The sequence below is a fragment of the Gracilinanus agilis genome, chromosome 4 (genome assembly GCF_016433145.1).
Source record: "Gracilinanus agilis isolate LMUSP501 chromosome 4, AgileGrace, whole genome shotgun sequence".
In the NCBI taxonomy this organism is placed as follows: Eukaryota; Metazoa; Chordata; class Mammalia; order Didelphimorphia; family Didelphidae; genus Gracilinanus; species Gracilinanus agilis.
Window position 1 is genome coordinate 376,930,332 of NC_058133.1, and position 12,755 is coordinate 376,943,086.

General features: G+C 36.9%; 2 protein-coding genes across 2 annotated transcripts in view; both read left to right on the forward strand.

Moving 5' to 3' along the window:
- The first annotated feature begins 581 nt into the window (after nucleotides 1-581).
- On the forward strand, nucleotides 582-4,958 carry FABP7 (fatty acid binding protein 7). The gene is made up of 4 exons (XM_044674526.1): nucleotides 582-654; nucleotides 1,170-1,342; nucleotides 2,633-2,734; nucleotides 4,888-4,958. The coding sequence occupies exons 1-4, from the start codon at nucleotides 582-584 to the stop codon at nucleotides 4,936-4,938; spliced, it is 399 nt and encodes a 132-aa protein (XP_044530461.1). The 3' UTR covers nucleotides 4,939-4,958.
- Nucleotides 4,959-8,529: 3,571 nt separating this feature from the next.
- SMPDL3A (sphingomyelin phosphodiesterase acid like 3A) overlaps nucleotides 8,530-12,755 on the forward strand; it is a 34,998-nt gene continuing 30,772 nt past the window's right edge. Inside the window, exon 1 of the mRNA XM_044676891.1 lies at nucleotides 8,530-8,653. Within this exon, the coding sequence (XP_044532826.1) occupies nucleotides 8,530-8,653 (124 nt within the window). The remainder of the gene's footprint in view (nucleotides 8,654-12,755) is intronic.

Here is a 12,755-nt window from a genome sequence, read left to right on the forward strand (position 1 = left end):
GAAGAGGGACAGACAGAGAGAGTCTTTAATATCCTTTGTTTTAAAGAAATTTGCCATTACTCTAATTTTCTTCATGGGGCTTTCATTTGTCACCAGCTTCACGTTCAGCGGAAATCAATCTGAATGTCCTATTGTGAGTTTTTCTTTTCCCTTTTCAGAGCCTTATGCTACTATTGCCAAAATTTCAAGCTAAACCTGAAAGACCCTCTCTCATTTTTTTCCTTCCTTCCCTTCCCCCAGGCCTAATAAAGCCTCCCCTAACTAGCCCCATCAGGGATAAGGGCTGCAGTGTGCAGGGTGGGTGGTGCCTGCCCTACTCTGCTGACCTAGTGGCCTGAGCCAATCGCAAAGAGGATTGGGCCCCTTGCTCCTCGATTCCATTCCCCCTCCCCATCTCCAGGCTCCTAGAAAGAGGGACAGAGGAAGGGTGGGGATTGCCACTCTAATACTTGCTCTTTGCCTGCCTCTTCTTCAAATAAGAAGCCAGAGCTGAAGAGCTGGGAGATTTTCCAAACCATAGGGCCAGAAAAAGCAAGCAGATCTTAGTTGTCTCAAGCTAGAGAGGGAGGAAAAATAAAAGAATGGTGGAGGCTTTCTGTGCTACCTGGAAGCTGACCGACAGCCATAACTTTGATGAATACATGAAGGCATTAGGTAGGTAAAAGAAGACTCTGAAAATCACTGTGCATGCATTTGTGTTTGTGTGGTTTCTAATTCCTTTGTTAAAAACTGTTATATGTGCAAGACTTTAAAAAAAAGAAAAAGGCAAACCTCAGGTTTCCAATTCGGAGACTGTTTTTTTCCAGATGATTAAAGGACTGAAGGGATGTTAAAACAACCTTTATTATCTGCCCTCTCTCTTCCTAAGACTAGACTCTTCTCATTGGCTTGTGTATTCCACTTTAGGCTAAATTGCAGATGTTTTAATTTTATCTTCTTTTCATCAGTTTCAGTTATTTTGGCAGATAATATCATGTTACATGATTAAATAACTGGTTGTGCCTTAGGATGTGTTGAATTCCAAATGATATTTGGGAAAGAGGTGGGAAGGAATCGTGAAAAATATGTAAAGGTTTTGAAAGTTGTCTGTTAGTGCAAGCTCTCATTACAAATCCAGTAGCTTTTAGAGATCTGAGAGTGACCAGTATTGTTTCTCCTTGGTGCTGAAGGAGTGGGCTTTGCCACGAGGCAGGTGGGAAATGTGACTAAACCAACGGTGATAATCAGTCAAGAAGGGGACAAAGTGGTGATCAGGACCCAGAGCACCTTCAAGAATACAGAAATCAGCTTCCACTTGGGAGAAGAATTTGATGAAACTACTCCAGATGACAGGAACTGCAAAGTAAGTAATTCAACTTCTTCCCAGAAAGGGAATAACTAGGCGGTGAGGTTGTTAAAGAGGGAAATTTAAGCATTCAAACTGTCCAAAAGTAGAATGGGCTGCCTTGGAAGTGGAAGTTTCTCCATTTTTCAGAAGAGGCTGAATGACCACTTGTTGGATAGATCTATATCCATTTAACAATTATCCCCTTATGTATGTATATTAGTGGCTATGAATATCATATATATACATGTGTGCATATAAAAATATTATATATATGACAATCTTTTCAAGGTATTAGCAGGATGCTTGCAGAACTCTCAACTTTGAAATTCTGTGTTTAAAAGCTTTCCACCTATTTCTTTTCATGAAGGATTTCAATTTGCTGGCGGGGAGCAATGAAAGGAATAATTCTTTAATGGGAAGACTTTCATCCCACTTCTGGTGCTTGGGGTATCAGATTAATTTCCTGGGTCCATGATCTATTTTGAGTTCTATCTCCAGTTCAAATTTTCCCTTTCCATTGAGGAAACCTATTCTTTCTCCTCATTTTCTGCATGAGCCATATTTCTCAAACAGTGCAAACTCTGAAGTGTATACTCAAAAGAAAGGATGCATTCCTCCTAACCTCTCTGAGAAGATTGTATGAACAATAATATAAAATTTGTTTCATTTCAAGGCTTCATTTAGATGTAAATGGTACAGAGATGGATGATTTAGTATGAGATTTTAATATCTGATACATGAAGGCATTGAATTTTTTTGAGTTATGTGTTTTTAGATGTAACATAATATATAACAGAACAATAATGCACGTCATTTGTTATAAATATATAATAAACATGCTTATACAAGAGAAACAATTCTCATATTAGCCATGTCCAAAAATCCATGTCTCATTCTTTTTCCTTCCTTTCCCAAGAAAGCAGGTAATATGATATAAGTTCTACACATAGTCTCATATATATCCTATTTGTCATATTGTGAAAGGAGTCACATATTGCTTACAGTAGAGAAAAATTGAATTTTGAAATAAAATATGCACACTAATCAAATGATTAAGTATAGAGGTTGTGTGATCATGCTTTAATAATACAGTTAGTATACTTATTTATAATATAGCAATAGTGACAACAACCACAGATTTGGTTTTACCAAAACATCAGTCAGTTCAAGTTGTATTTACATAGACTTCCATTAAAGAGGAGTTGTAAACTGTTTGTTTCCTTTTAGGCTAATGTACTCTACTACACCAGATACCTTAACCATTTCTATTGCTGTCTTGTTCTTTTGTGTTTTTGTTTTTCATAGTCTGTTGTGAGCCTGGATGGTGACAAGCTAGTTCATGTTCAAAAATGGGATGGCAAAGAGACAAACTTTGTAAGAGAAATCAAGGATGGCAAAATGGTCATGGTGAGTAAGAATAAAGCATTTTGCGTGGAATTTCTTTGGTTTAAAATGGGCAATGTGAGTAGCAAAATCATATTTGTGTAAAAAGAATTTATTTCCATAACTGTTATGGGTAATTCGGGAGAAAGGGTAATATATGAAAAGTCAGTGTAGTTGTATATTGAATAGTGAACTTGCTATTGTTAGTAATTGTTACAATGTGCAAGTAAGAGATCTTTGGTAGAAAGAAATGTCTAAACCTTAAATGAAATAAAATTCTACATATGAAGTGTGAAAATATGAAAGAGATTGGTAATCATTTTGTAATTAGAATACTAAGCTAGTTGAATTACATAAAAATTAAAATTTACATATTCAATGGAACGCTTAATGAAAAGCAAGAAAAACTTATCACTCGCATGTATATTTAAAATATTGGACATAATTTAAATTGGTATTTGACTGATATTCAATTGATTCTGTTAATATTCTATTGACATTCAATATTTTTTATTAATAAACAAGATAAAAGTATATGCTGGAAAAATGAAGAGACTTACTTTCAAATTTAATTCCCTCAACTAGTTGAACAGAAGTGGCTTTATATGTATAAAAAAAGATATACTGTTTTGACCCACATACTTTGGACAGCTTATTTTATAATGCTGGACAACGACATTTTGGAGATATTTATACATTTGAATAAACTTATTCATTCTTTGTAGTTTTTTTTACATAATTTAAAAAAGAGAATCAAAAAAGAGTTAATTACATAAAAGTTTGTGTTGTTTTTATAATTGGCTCTGAACTATCATCATTTTGCAATGAATTAAAAAAAACTCATTGGATTGCTGGGTACTGAAAGAAAGGGGTAAAGGAAAAGAAAAAAATATTGTGTACTAGGAACTAGACTTTTCTTCCTTACCTAAGAATGCATGCACCTAGATAACATTGACCAAAGATAGATAACATATTTGAAATCTGCCTCCCAAACCCCCTCCTTTTGAGCCTAGATATACAGGATGCTATCTATGCAAAGTAAGAAACACTTTACAAACACTGGCAGGCAATGCAATATTATCAGGCCCATTTTACACAAGGCAATCAAAGTGATTTACTTTCTGAGCTCATTCTGGGACTTGCCCAATATGACTCAGATAGTAAAATGATGGCTCTTTTGAATCTGATTCCAGTATATATTTCCTCTCATGCCTGTTTTAAGTAAAGGTTTAACTGTAGTCAGCAATGAATTATAAACCAAATTTTGAGAAAACTAATCAAAGAAAAATTGACAGAAGACAATGATTCACTGAATTTGTGCTGATGATGTCTCATGTATTTGTACCGGCATGCAAAATCATTGATCCTAAAGAAACTGAGTTTGGCAAAATATATAAACACCATTTTCTTCTTCTTACTGATTCCATGTGCTAGAAAATACAGGTTAATAATTTGGACTATTTTAGCCATATTTGCTATCACACAAAAGATTGTACATTAACCTGATGATTTGTGTCCTGCTATTCCACAAACTACATTTTTGTCCAGATAATTTTTGAGTGGCTGTGTTTAAAATCTGCCAAAAATTCATTGATACCAAACTTAGGAAATTATGCTTTGTAAATTGCTATAAGAGAGTTCTAGTTTGGGATCTTTTTTCCTATGTGAAGAATGGCTCCTGAACTACCATTATTTTCCCAGCAGATAGCTTAAAAATCATTAGGTACATCAGGCCCAAAGTTTAGGCCACTTCAGGTTCCCTTAGTTAGACAAGCAATATGATAAAAGGTAGAGCAACAGAATTGTCCTGAAGTGACCTGGTTTCAAGTAAGTCCTGGCTCAAATTCTTTTTAGTGATAACATTCAATATCAACTATTATTGTTTTGATCATTTACATATAAAATTGTTTTCTGATCTGGCCTGGTTCCCTTACCAAAGTTTATCTGTTCATTTTGTCCACAGAGACTTATAATATGTATATATGTGAAAGAGTTAAAGCCATATAAAATCTTAAAAAGAAATGGAAGACTCAGTCTCCAACTGTACAGGCAAATTTTCAAGTATATGAATTTTAAGACTCTCCCTATAGTTTAAGCTACAATTTAAAATTTTAGAAAAGTCATCATTAATATGATTTTTCTTGAATTAAAACACTTCTTTCTTTTTAATATTCTAGACTCTTACCTTTGGAGATGTGGTGGCTGTTCGTCACTATGAGAAGGCATAAACAGCATCATGATGGTCCCCTGTCTAGATGAACATTTCAGGACAAGTTTTGGGGTTTTTTCTGTTACTCTGATAGAATGCCACTGTACTACTGATGTGAATGCCACTGATGTTGACCAGGAAGGTGATGAGCCTTTTAAAAATGTTGCTCATATCATTTAGCCCACTTGTAAATTGAATACCTACAAAATTTTGCACGGTCTTGGAACCACATTTTTTACAAAAGGAAAATAAATAATTTTTTATGATTTGTGGGGAAAATTTAAGTCAAATAAAGATAAGAATGGTAGAACTATGTGCAGCTCTGTGAATTAATATAAGTACTTTGACTGGGAGGTAGGCATTAGGGAAGCTTATAACAAATTAGTCTTTTATGAAGGCTTATAGTTCTTAGAGTCTCTTTGAACAGAATGCCAAAAAAAAAAAAAATACCCAAGTAAGTACACTGAAGCCTTGTTGTAACACTATCCTTAGAGTCAATGCCAAATTATAGATGAGAATAAAATGAGGAACTTTTGAAAATTAGACCCACTTATACAAGGGTCAAGATATACCTGCTATCTTGGATTCCATGAGATCCTGGGTTAAAACTAGTCTCAATAAGCAAAATAAGATTTTTCACGTTTTATTGTTTAAGAATATTGTACAAAATTATACTTGAATGGAGAGGAAACCTGTCAGTTGAGATTTAAATCTAAAAAACTTTTTTTTTGTGTCATGGATTGCTTTGGCAATCTGGTAAAACCTATGGATACCATCTCAAAATAATATTTTTAAGTGCATAAAATAAAATACATAGTATTACAGGAGGAACCAATTCTACTGAAATAAAATATCAAAACATATTTTAAAAACCCCAGAAGTTCACAGATCCTATGTTAAGAAACCAGTAAAATAGCCTCTTGAAAGAATTAACACTTTGTCTGGGTTAATTTCTAGAGCAAAAATACAGGATTTTCATTTAATATTCTCTTGATTTCTTAGGGAACTCTTTCTATGTGAAAAGAAAAATAAGAGTAAAACATTCATTTTCTGGGAAAGATACATTTCCATTTCAATGAACATAGGTGCTCTAAATCCATTTGAATTATACATTAAAAAAATTTGAAAACTTTTATTTCAAAATATCGCAGATAATCTTTGTAGGTTGCTGAATTAGTGATGATGATGTCTAGGGAGATAAGTTTAAAATCCAGGAGGTTTAGAATTAACCAATGAATGAAAATAACTACACATACAATCAGTTGACTAGCTGATAAGATAGAGACTGGTCTGACTAAGAAATCCTTATAGCTCTCCAAATACTGTGTCAGCACTCTGTCATAAGGCCTGAAATGGATCAATGACATAATGTTTGCCACATCATGTCCTGACAGCTGTTATTTTAAACCCTGCCTGAAGGATAATCAATTCAGATCTGTCTTATGATGTGCTTAAGTATAATATTTGTTTCCCATCTTCTCCATTTCCAGACAAGCAAAGTTGGTACTTGGGTTTCTTGAAATGGAGTGTGATTTTATAATACTAGCAGTCATTTCCATGACAATGGATTTCCTTGTGTCATGGAATGAAGGATGAAAACTTTCCTTTTTCCTGATGGGGGACTGCTAAATGAGATGGAAAGAAAAGCTAAGCTAAACTAGAAAGGGTAGCATTGGTAGGATTTAAAAGTAAAATAGCTTATAATGGCAATCTTCCCTCTCTCCAAGTACTTTTTCCCTCAAATCATACCATGGTTACATAGAAACAGAAGAGCACATTTATGTAGCCCTTAATTTACGAAGCACTATTTCATAGCATTCCTGTGTATTATTACCCCCATTTTAGACATGAGAAAACTTGATTCTCAGAGAGGATGTTGCAAAGTCAACAAATTGGGCAAAGGTAGGGAAAGTCTTTACTGACCTTTCTACTGTACCATAATAGCACCTTTGAGAGGTTAATTTTTTGCATGTTACTGATATAGGTATTTACTATAAAGACCAGCAGTGTCAAACTCCAAATATCAAAGGCAATTTAACCTATGAGTGATTTCTGAAATACCAAGGTCTAAAAGGTAAAGACTATGTTAAAAAATGTGTGTAACACAGAGCAGTTCATGTCCCATCACAGTTGAAAGCAGAAGACCCTCTCCTATCTGTTCTCACCAACAATATAGCCACTGACCCTCCGGCCCTTATTGGGAGAAATATAGATCTGCAAACAATTTATAAATATGTATACCAGGTTAGTATGAAAGAAATAGGTAGGAAAGAAGTCACAGAATATTCTATACTATTTTAATTATGCCTTTTATGGATGAGTATTCATTTTACACATACCATGTTTCACAGATTTTAGGCAGTATTATGTTGGTTTAGCTATTTCACACAGTAACAAACTGATAAATTTCACAAGGAATAATATTTCTAACTTCTTTGTAGGCGACATTAGTGATGGTTCAAAAGACATCTTTCCCAACTCACTTTTTCTCCTCCATTTGTTTAATGTTTGTATTAGAATCCCAGTTGTCAATCTATATTCTCTATTTTGTTCTGAAAGTTGTCAATTATTTCTTTTCTTTCTCCTAAGGGGCTTCATTGCTCAGCTAGTTCCCTCCCATACTTTTAACTTCAAAGCTTCCTTTGTGAGTCGAGTTTCCAAGTACCATTTTACTCTAGAGTAAAAAAAGAAATTGGTTTTAGCATGTCCCTGGATGGACTTGAATATAGAACTCAGTAGCTTTGGTTTTCCAATTTAAAGCCCTGTTCACTGGTCACAACACCTATTAGATTATAGGATGGTAAAAAAGGCGTTTCCCTTGAGGAGAAATAAAGGCACTTACACGAAGAATTTTCTGTGGATAAGAAAAGAGGAAGGCATTTTCTTTCCTAAAATATTTCCACATTCTGATAATTAAATGTGGGGGCTGATAACCTTTAGGACTTTTCATCTTCATCAAGAAACAATCATTAAATACTCAATACTAAACAATGGGAGATTTACACCTCTTGCTAACTTGTCCCAAAGGGTTTTTAGAAGAAAACAAAGCCTACTAAGTCCACTTATGAATTTCCTTACGAGTCTCAAATATAGAGTAGCAAAGATCCAAGACACTTTCCATTCCAACCTCATATTTTAGCCAATTTTCAAAGGCCAACAGATGTTCTAGGGATTTGCAAGTTTTTTTAAGGAAGTTGAAATAATTCATAGAAAAGAGCCGTTTGATTGGATAGATCTTGATATATAGGTTTTTGCGCCACATAGTGAAATCAAATGCTAGTATGCCCAGACGACAATAACAAGTATGAAGAGATTCACACGGCCCGAACTCCTAGAAGTGGTGGGGCTGAGATATTAGCAAATGGAGAACTAGTACTCAGAGCAGAGAACTTGGGTTTGAACTCAGAAGGCGTCAGACAGTAGCTCCTGGCTCTAAGCTGCTTAGCTGGGAGCATCGCTGGCTCTGGCCACCTGTGACTGGCTAGCGCAGAGCCTCCAGCAAACGCCCTCCTTTCCCCACCCCACCCCCAAGGGCCTGACCTAGGGCTCGAGCTTAAACGCTCATACTTTGCGGCTTCCTGGGCAGGCTCCAAAGTGCCTGGCCTGGGCTATGGACCTAAAGGGTACGTTCTCCTGGGCATGCTGCCTGCTGAGTAGTTTGTACGTCTCCTCTGCCTTTGCTCTCCCAGTCGGAGACTCTGCCCCTGTGGCCGGAATTCAAGATCCTGCAGTGGGTAAGTGCTCTGCCATCCCTCCCTAATGGCTGGCTATGGAAAACTGCAGGGAATGGGAGTTCCGGTGCTGCAGTGTTCTGATAATTTTTTAAAGAGCCTTCCGCATTCCCTTGAATTCATTTGGCTGAAATGGTGGGGAAGGCGGAGAGAGAAGGCAGATTGGAAAGGCTAAGGAGAGGGGAAGGGGAAAGAAAGAGAGGGCCCCCAGTCTGTCTGCCTGTTTAATGTAAGGGCCGGGAGGGAGACTGTGAGGGAACCGCGGCTGCCCAAGTGAAGCTGTCAGTCAAACAAAACTACTTCTGGTAAGTGAGCGCCAAACAACCCAATAGTCCATTTCTTTCTTTCTTTAAAAATGCGCAGCCACTGTTTTGTCACCTTTGGCGCTTAGAATCGGAGGTGGCCACCCACCTTTTCCGAAAACAACTTAGGGAGCTTTCTCCCTCTTACTCATCCAGTTCCGCAGGGAAGGAGAAAAAATTAGTGAAAATGCACCCTTCCCTGTGATCTTACATTGAGCTGGCCTGCCTTCTTTCAGTCCCATTAAGGATGAATTGAATGTTGAGATTAGTTATGTTATCTAAGTCGAAAAACCCCAAAGATCTAGGCGTTTCTTCACTTTCCCCAATCCCAGCATCCCGGAGTTCTTTCAAAAATGAAACTTCCCCGGAAGGACTTGGCTTCTTCACGAAGGTGGCTGTCTCTTAAGCGTGTGCTGTACTTAGCCTTGAAGCAAACACTGATGCCTCTTGAGCAAGTGATTATTCTCCTATAAAGTGTTGGGGCACATACCTCTGCCTGGCTGCCAAGCTCCTGTGACTCAGCTATTCAGCAGTTAAAAGAAGTCGGTTTCTCAACTTCTGTGAGTGACAGACATAACAAGAAAGTGTCTGATGATTTCCCAGATGTGAGCTGCTCCTTTTGTTTCGTTGCTACACTTTGCAATAGAAGTTGACTGAGCTGCTGTTCCGTGTCACCCACTGTGACAAGTCGCGGGGGTGGTGGGGAAGGGAGAACAGAGTTCAGATAAGTGAAGTTCTCTGCCCTCTGAAGCTTCCATTCTAGACGTTGTTGCGGGAAACGATGCTGTTCTTTAGAATTTAAAGATACAAATTCTCAGTTGCTATAAAAGAACTAAATAAAAGTTGATTTTAGGAAGCTAGTTAAACCTTGGCCTCTAATGAACTCCGCTCCAGGTCAACATTTTCTCTTGGGGAAAGGAAAGAAAGTTTACTTAGTATAAAAATTATGAGAGCCTCTGCCAAAACTGTAATAATAATCCCATCCTTACACTAGAGACCTGGAGGTGAAGGGCAAAAGGGGAAGTATAGTAGCAAAGTGTTTGTTTTTATCTTCATTTTATACCAGTAACAAATTTACACATAAGTTTTCCAAGGTTACATGATTCACGTTCTCTCCCTCCCCTCTTCACTCCCTCCTCCCAGAGCTGACAAGCAATTCCACTGGATTATGCATATATTCGCTCTCAAAACATATTTCCATATTATTAATTTTTGTAAGTGTAATCTTTTAAAACCAAATCATATACCCAAATAAACAAATGATAAATCATATGTTTTCATCTAGCAAAGTGTTTGAAAACCTAAAGTGCTAATGCAGCAATTGAAGATTTTATTATTGTGTTAGGGGCAGTTAGGTGGCTCAGTGGATAGAGTGCTGGACTTGGAGTAAGACTCATCTTCCTGAGTTCAAAACTGGTTTGAGACATTTAACTACAGACACAGCTTGTGCTAAGGGTACTAGGATAGGAATTGGCATATCCTGTGTAATGAATAGCAAGAAAACCAGTTTGGCTAGCAAGCCACCAGTTTATGAGGGGAAGCAACATTCAATTAAGTATAGAAAAGGAGACTAGGGCAAGATTGTGAAGGGTCAAATAGGAATTTGAGCTTTTTCCAAAAGGTAATGAGAAGTTGCTTAAGCTTTCTTGAGCAGAATTAGAGTTATGCTTGTCCATAGTCAGAAGAATGAATAAGTATTGTTGGTCAGGATTTATAGCATCATAAATTAGAACTGGAAGTCATCTGAAGTCTTCCAGCCTAACTCCTTAATTTTATAGATGAGGAAACTGACAGGGAGATATTGTCCTGTCACCCAGGATTTAAACTCAAGTTGACTTGAAATCCAGTACTGTTCCCAAAATTTAATTTCAGTTTCAGGATTTGAACCCAAGTCTCCTGACTCTAGAGTCAGTATGTTTTCTTTGTGATCATAATACTTCTAAACTTGAGATCGTTAGCAGGGAAAGTCTCAGAGAGGGGCCATGTAATCAAATAAAAATATTTGCTGGTCTACTTTTGCCTGCTGAAATAATCTTGGGTAGCATTATTTTATATTAAATCTTTCCAAACACTTCAAAGGATGGCATAGGAGTGTAAAGAGTGGTGAAGAGGGAGCCTTGGAGCCAAGGAGACCTGTATGCAAAGTCTGGCTCTGATAAATATTAAATGTATGATCTGCACTTAGCCCTGGACCAACTTAAATTACTTGTTGACTGATCTTGGACCAGTCATTCTTAAGAACTAGTGCCCAAGGCAACTCTTCTCAATTACAAAGCAGCTCTTAATATGAATTGGTAAACTAATAGGAGGAATTCCTCTTTGGAGCCTCTCCCTTCCATCTTCTTAATCTGCCTTTTCCAGTTTCCTCCCTTTAGCTTTTCTCCATCACTTCCCACTTTTTGTCTCTCCCTTTTCTTAGGCAGACTTTGCTAATTTACTGTACTGTAAATCTTTTAAAGCCTGATTTGATGTCCTTCCTGAAGCATTCCTTATTTAATCTCAATAGCCCTTAGTGACTATATCCCACCTCTTCTTTGCTGTACTACTTTTCATGTTATCAGACATTGTTTTGAATTACAAAAGCATGTAATATATTTCTATTAGAATAAGTCTGGTGTATTACCTAAATTTTGTATTTGCCCAAAACTTTCTTCCTACCCCTTCTTAATTTTAGCTTTAACCAGCACAGTTTTACACTTTTCATCCGTTGTTGAATCCCTTGTATCTTTTTCCTATTACCAGGCATTCTATGCCTATCTCCAGCCCTGAATTACCTTCATCAGCCTCCTTTGTTCATATTTTGACTGCTAAAAGAAGCTGGAGGAAGTTATCAAAATCTTGCTGGCCAGATCTACTACAAATTGACATTGTCTAATCTCAGTTGTGTGCTCACTGATGCATGGCAATCCTTTTTCTCCTCCCCTAATGTATTCTTTCCTTGTTCCTTAATACAATCTGTATTCCATTTCCCACAGAGATGCTTCCAAAACTTCTCTTTTCTCTTCTAGCCTCCTATGACACTCCTCCCTCTTCACTCTCTGCAGAGAACCTTTCATACTTTACTGAGAAAAGAGACTCCATTCTCTGTGAGTTTTCTCTTGTGCTATCTATTTCACAATCTCTTTGATATCATCCCCCATTCTCTCTTTTGCTCCAGTACCTGATGAAGGGGTGACTCCTCTGTTCACCAAGGCTAACCCTTCTACTTATTTCTTGATTTGATTTCAAAGCATGCCAGGTCTCTGATCCTTAAAACAAAACAAAATAAAAACACAAAAACAAGTCTCACTTGATTCTACATCCACTCAAAGGATCATCTTTTATAACTTCTTTTCACAGTCAAACTCTTAAGACATTTTACATTTATTATTTCCTCTTCTCAATTATTATAATCTGGTTTCCAGTGTATTACTCAATTGAAACTGATCTCCAAGTTTACTCCTGGCTTCCTAATTGCTGATTCTGAAAGTCTTTAGTCCATATCTGCTTGTCCTCTGCTGCATTTGATACTGTTGATCATTCTCTTCAGATATACTTTTTTCTTAAACCCTTACCTTCTGTCTTAGAATCAATACTGTATCTTGGTTTTAAGGCAGAAAAGCAGTAAGGGCTAGGCAATAAGGGTTAAGTGACTTGCTCAGGGTCACATAGTTAGGAAGTGTATGAGGTCAAATTTGAACCCAGGACCTCCCATCTCTAGGTCTGGCTCTCAATCCACTGAGCCACCCAGCTGCCCTCCTCTCCGGATATACTTTAACCTATCTGAATGTTCATGTCATTGTTCTTAGTTTTTCTCTTATGTG